Raw genomic sequence first — 4723 nt, forward strand, 5'->3', positions numbered from 1 at the left:
CAGCCCCAGCAGGTGGATGCAACCGGCGTTGCAGGGAAGAACAAGCAGCAGGCACCACAGTCAGCACTGCGGGAAAGCTGGGACCCCAGACACCCACCCAGGCTCTCCAATCCCAGCCTGGCCCACAAGAGTGCCTTTATCTCCCTTTCCCAGAAGTGCTGAATTCCCCTTCCAGCATTAGCCACTGGACCCACGCTGCTTCTTGCTGCAGTGTACAACAGCCACAAGAGAATTTGCTAGATGTCTCTGATTTCCTGCATTTTTCCTGAACAGGGCGGGTGTGTAACTCTCTGAATCGCTTCTATTTGAAGCAAGGCATTGCTTAGGGTCAACAGTGAAACGAGACACGGGCCATCAAAAGCTGACTACTTTTCCCCTTCTTTGCCATGGTCATGGCCTACCCCACAGACTCGCCCCTGGCCGTGTCGGCCACCGGCTGGGTGAAGGTCATGGCTAACCGGGCAGGGGCTCCTGTGTGGCGCTCATCCAGCCCTGATTGCCAAGGGTGAAGCCTTAGCACCCAGGTGGAATAAAGCCTTCCCAAGCAAGGGTGGTGCTCCAGGGGCACCACAATTCCTGCCGAAGCTCACCACACATTTCATTTCCCTGTGGCGCCTGGCAGGACACGAGCGGCTCTTGACTGCTGCTAGTCCCCCCGTCTTTTGGTAAAAATGGAAGTTTTTCCTCCTGCTGGGCCTGCTCCAGTTCCAGCGCCTTGGGGCCTGAGGCCTGGCACGGCCTGTGTGCCAGAGGCCTTCCGACCGCTAGGCCGGCCTCCACCAAGAGGAGTCTGCCTCAGGCCACAACGGTCACCTCTAGGAAAAACGGCTTCTTTTATCGAGCAGGGCCCTGTCCAAACCCCAGGGCAAAGCGCTGGCCGCAGGCGCAGGGAGGTGGCCCTTGCCCCCTGCCCTGTCCTGCGCGGGGCTCCCCGGGGCGAGGCAGGCCCGGCCATACTGGAGAGGGCCCCAGCCCCGCCCCGCAGGCCCCGCCCACTTTCCGTTGGGCTCAGACCGTTGGTCACGGGGAGCCCACGGCCACCACAGGCAGCAGGGCAGAGCCGTGCTGGCACGCAGCGGCGCTGGCAGGAGGCAGCCTCTGGCCCAGCAGCGCTGCCACAGCACCAGCACCCCGCTTCCCAGCCTCGCCGTCGCCGGCTGGGCCCCCTCCTCGCTGCACGGCCAGGGCCCTCCTCTCCCGGGCAGGATGGGCCAGGCCAGCTGCTGCTGCGGCTCCAGGTGGGCTCCCCCCGGGCTCGGGGACACGCGGGCACAGCTGGGCCACGCAGCACTGGCGTTGCTCATGCCCGCCGCTCTCTGCTCTGCAGGGAGGCTCTCAGCGACGCCGAGCCGGTGCTGAGCGCGGACGTGCGGCTGACCCGGGGCCGCAAGAGGAGCGAGAGGCGCCTGCTCCTCCTCCACGAGGAACTGGTGGTCGCCAAGTTGCGGTAAGACCCTCAGAGCCCAGATCCTTGCCCCCAGCCCCGGCCCAGGGACACCCTGGCACCAGCCCCAGGCCCCGGCCCCTCGGTGCTGGAGGCACCAATGTCCGTCCCAAGGGCAGGTGGGGGACAGGGCTCTGCGCGTGGGGACCCAGCCCAAGGAGCCCCCCTCCAGCTCAGTGCCCGCCTCTGCTCTCTGCAGACATGGCACCAGCCTGCGCCCACAGCTCCGCCTGGCGCTGGACCAGCTGTGGGTGCTCAGCAGCGGGAAGGAGGCTGCGGGGCAGGAGGGACAGGAGGAGGAGGAAGGCACCGATGAGGACAGCACCTCTGTCATCCTCGCCTGGCCCACCGGCTCCTGCATCGCCACTTTTGGGTGAGTCGTGGTCGGGCAGCAGAGGTTCCCAGCCGTGCCCACGCCATCCCATGAACACAGGCCTCTGCCTTGCGTGCAGAGCTGGGCAGGGAGCAGGCAGCTCGCTGGCAGGGAGGGAGGGATGTGGGATGTTTCCCCATCCTGCATCCCCTGGTCACCTTTTGGTCCCCAGAAGGGAAGGGCAAATGCAGCCGCTCAGGCAGGACAGAGCGACCCAGGGCTTGGACAGCGCCTCTGTCCTGCCCCACAGCACAGGGCTGTGCAGGCACCCACCTTTGCCCAGGGCTGGGGGCAGCAGGGCCTGACGCTCTCTCTCCTCTCTATCTGCAGATCCCAGGCACTGAAGGAGCTGTGGGTGGCCACGCTGCTGGGGTAAGCCGGGGGGATGCTCCAGGAGAAGCTGGATGGATGGGGGAACACAGCCCCCAGCTGGGGAAGGTGCCCCCGTGGCTGGGAGCAGCTCTCGGGCACAGCTGCCTGACAAGAGACAAGAGACGGCTTGGGGCTCACCCAGCTCTCTCCCTCTCCCTTCCCGGTGCACAGGACACCAGAAGGACGCACGGGAGCCCGCGTCACCCATCTGACATCCATCAAGCTCCTGGAGAGGGAGCTGAGCTGCCGCCACGCCGTGAGTGTCTCTCTGCTCTGGGCCCTGTCCCCAAGCACTGCTCCTGCAGCCGAGCAGCAGAGCCATGGCTGCTCACCTTCTTCCCCTCCTTCTCTCCTGCCCAGTGGAGGACACTGCGCGCCAGGAGCCTGGAGAGGCTGATGGAGGCACAGGCAGAGGTGAGAATGGCTGCCTTGCACCTGCCTCTGGCTGCGCCGGGATGCGCAGGGACTGGGGTGAGCTTGTGCGGGAGGGACAGAGGGTCTGATGGTGCCACTCAGGGAGCAGAGAGTTTTGGGAAGCCAGCAGCACGCCAGCACGTTCTGACTGGTGACACTGGGAGGAACCCTGCCACATGGGGAAGAGAGCCCGGGAGGGCAGAGGGTCCCAGCTCTGCCGCGCTCAGGCTGCTGGTGGCCCTTTCTGCTGCGGGGCTGCTCTCCAAGCACAGCCCGATTCTTGGTTCTTGCAGGCTCATCCCAAGCAAGGGCCTGCGACGGCCCCATCTGCAAACGCAGGGGGACTTTGCCCCGCACCAGGTGAGTCTGGGAAAGCAAGGCAACCTCCTGCAATGCTGTGCTCACTTGTCCCCGAGTGTCGCCATGCAGGTTGGGCAGCTCACGGAAGGATGTCACCTGGACGGACAAGGACAACTGCTGGGCAGTGCCTGCTGGATATGCTTCTGCGGGGACACGGAGCCTCTGCTGCTGCCCGCAGCTTGCAGGAGGGCAGGGCGAAGGCTGGCACAGGCTGACCCCGTGGCACGATGGCTCTCAAGAGCCTCTAAGTCAACACCTCCGAGCCACAGCCGCGGTTCCAGCTGCTGCCTCCCTGCCCATCCTGCCGCACCACACAGCACCGTGCTGCCGGCAGGGCAGCGCAGGGCAGGGCAGGCGCTGGGACCGCTGGCCTGGGGTCTCCATTGGTGGTGTCTTACTCTGTTTTCCTCTGCAGCAGGAGGGAGCAGCAGCGGGAGCAGCACCAGCAGGAGGAGGATGGGGCTGCCCTGGCCCTTCGCCCTGCGGCGCACCCCGGCCGCTGCCCAGGCGCCAGGGCAGGCGGGCTCCAGCTGCAGCAGGGCGCTCTTTGGGCAGCCCCTGGCAGCCCTCTGTGGGGAGGACAACACGCTGCCCCGGCCCATCCAGGTAAGCCAGCCTGGACAGACGGGGTCCCCAGCCCTCCCTCCGGCTGCTCTGGAGAGGGCCTGCGTGTCCCCAGCAGCTGCGGGGACAGGGCACTGGGCTCTGCACCCCCAGAACCTGCTTCTGGTCCCAGACCCTTTGTGGCGCTTAGGCAACCACGTCTGGGGCAGAGCTCTGGTCCTTGCCACCGCTTGGTTCTTCAGCCAAGCAAGTGGCCTCCTGCCTCTCCTGCAGGAGCTGCTGGCTGTCCTGCGCCAGCAAGGACCAGCAACGGAGGGGATATTCCGCAGAGCTGCCGGTGGGACAGAACTTCGGCAGCTGCGCGAGGCCCTGGACCGCGGCAAGGACATCGACGTAGGAAGCCAGCCTGCGCTGCTGCTGGCCGTCATCTTGAAGGTGAGCACTTCTGACGTGCAGCTGGAGGAGCTCCTGGCTGGCCTGAAGCGTTCAAAGGCTCACCTGCAGCCCTTGGCATTGCAGGACTTCCTGCGAAGCATCCCCACCAAGCTCCTCGTCGTCGACCTCTACGAGGACTGGATGGCAGCCATGGAGAGGGCCAGCAAGCAGGCCAAGGTGGAGGAGCTGAAAGCGTAAGTGTGGGCAGCAGCCTGCCTGGTGAGCAGGGACCGGGAGAGTTCTGGGACCTGCCTGCAAAGGCACGGGCTCCTCAGAAAGCTGTCTTTTCGGGCAGCTGCAAAGCTGTGCAACACGGCCGCTGGCTCCCACCCGCCTGGGGCCAGCTGCGGGGACGGCTGTGGGCACCCTCTGCTTCATCAGCCTTGTCTTCCTCTTCCCTCAGGGTGGCTGACAAGTTGCCTGCGGCCAACCTCCTCCTCCTGAAGCGGCTGATGGCCCTGCTGCAGCACATCGGCCACAACGCAGCCACCAGCAGAATGAGCTGCAGCAACCTGGCCATCTGCGTCGGGCCCAACCTGCTGAGCCCACCCAACGAGGACCTGCTCCCGCTGCAGGCCATGCTGGCGGTGACCGAGAAGGTACGCCCTACCCAGCAGCCAGTGCTGCCTTCCCGGCCCATCGGAGCTTGGCTGTTGCGAGGTCCCTGGCTGCCTCCTCCCTTGGGCCAGTGCTGGTGGGCTGGGTGCCTGGAAGAGCAACCCCCAGCCGCAGCCGCCTGCGCAGGCGAAGGGTCAGCAGTG

The 4723-nt window shown here is 65.8% G+C and overlaps 1 protein-coding gene across 1 annotated transcript; it reads left to right on the forward strand.

Annotated features, from left to right (window-relative positions):
- Positions 1 to 386: 386 nt before the first annotated feature.
- On the forward strand, positions 387 to 4501 carry LOC129785668 (T-cell activation Rho GTPase-activating protein-like; the record flags this gene model as incomplete). Its single annotated transcript, XM_055818970.1, has 6 exons — positions 387 to 505; positions 2361 to 2445; positions 3510 to 3569; positions 3801 to 3962; positions 4047 to 4156; positions 4366 to 4501. Coding segments are annotated over exons 1-6 (672 nt in total), but the record flags the coding sequence as incomplete, so codon positions are not given.
- Positions 4502 to 4723: the final 222 nt, after the last annotated feature.

Source organism: Falco peregrinus, chromosome 14 (assembly GCF_023634155.1).
Source record: "Falco peregrinus isolate bFalPer1 chromosome 14, bFalPer1.pri, whole genome shotgun sequence".
In the NCBI taxonomy this organism is placed as follows: Eukaryota; Metazoa; Chordata; class Aves; order Falconiformes; family Falconidae; genus Falco; species Falco peregrinus.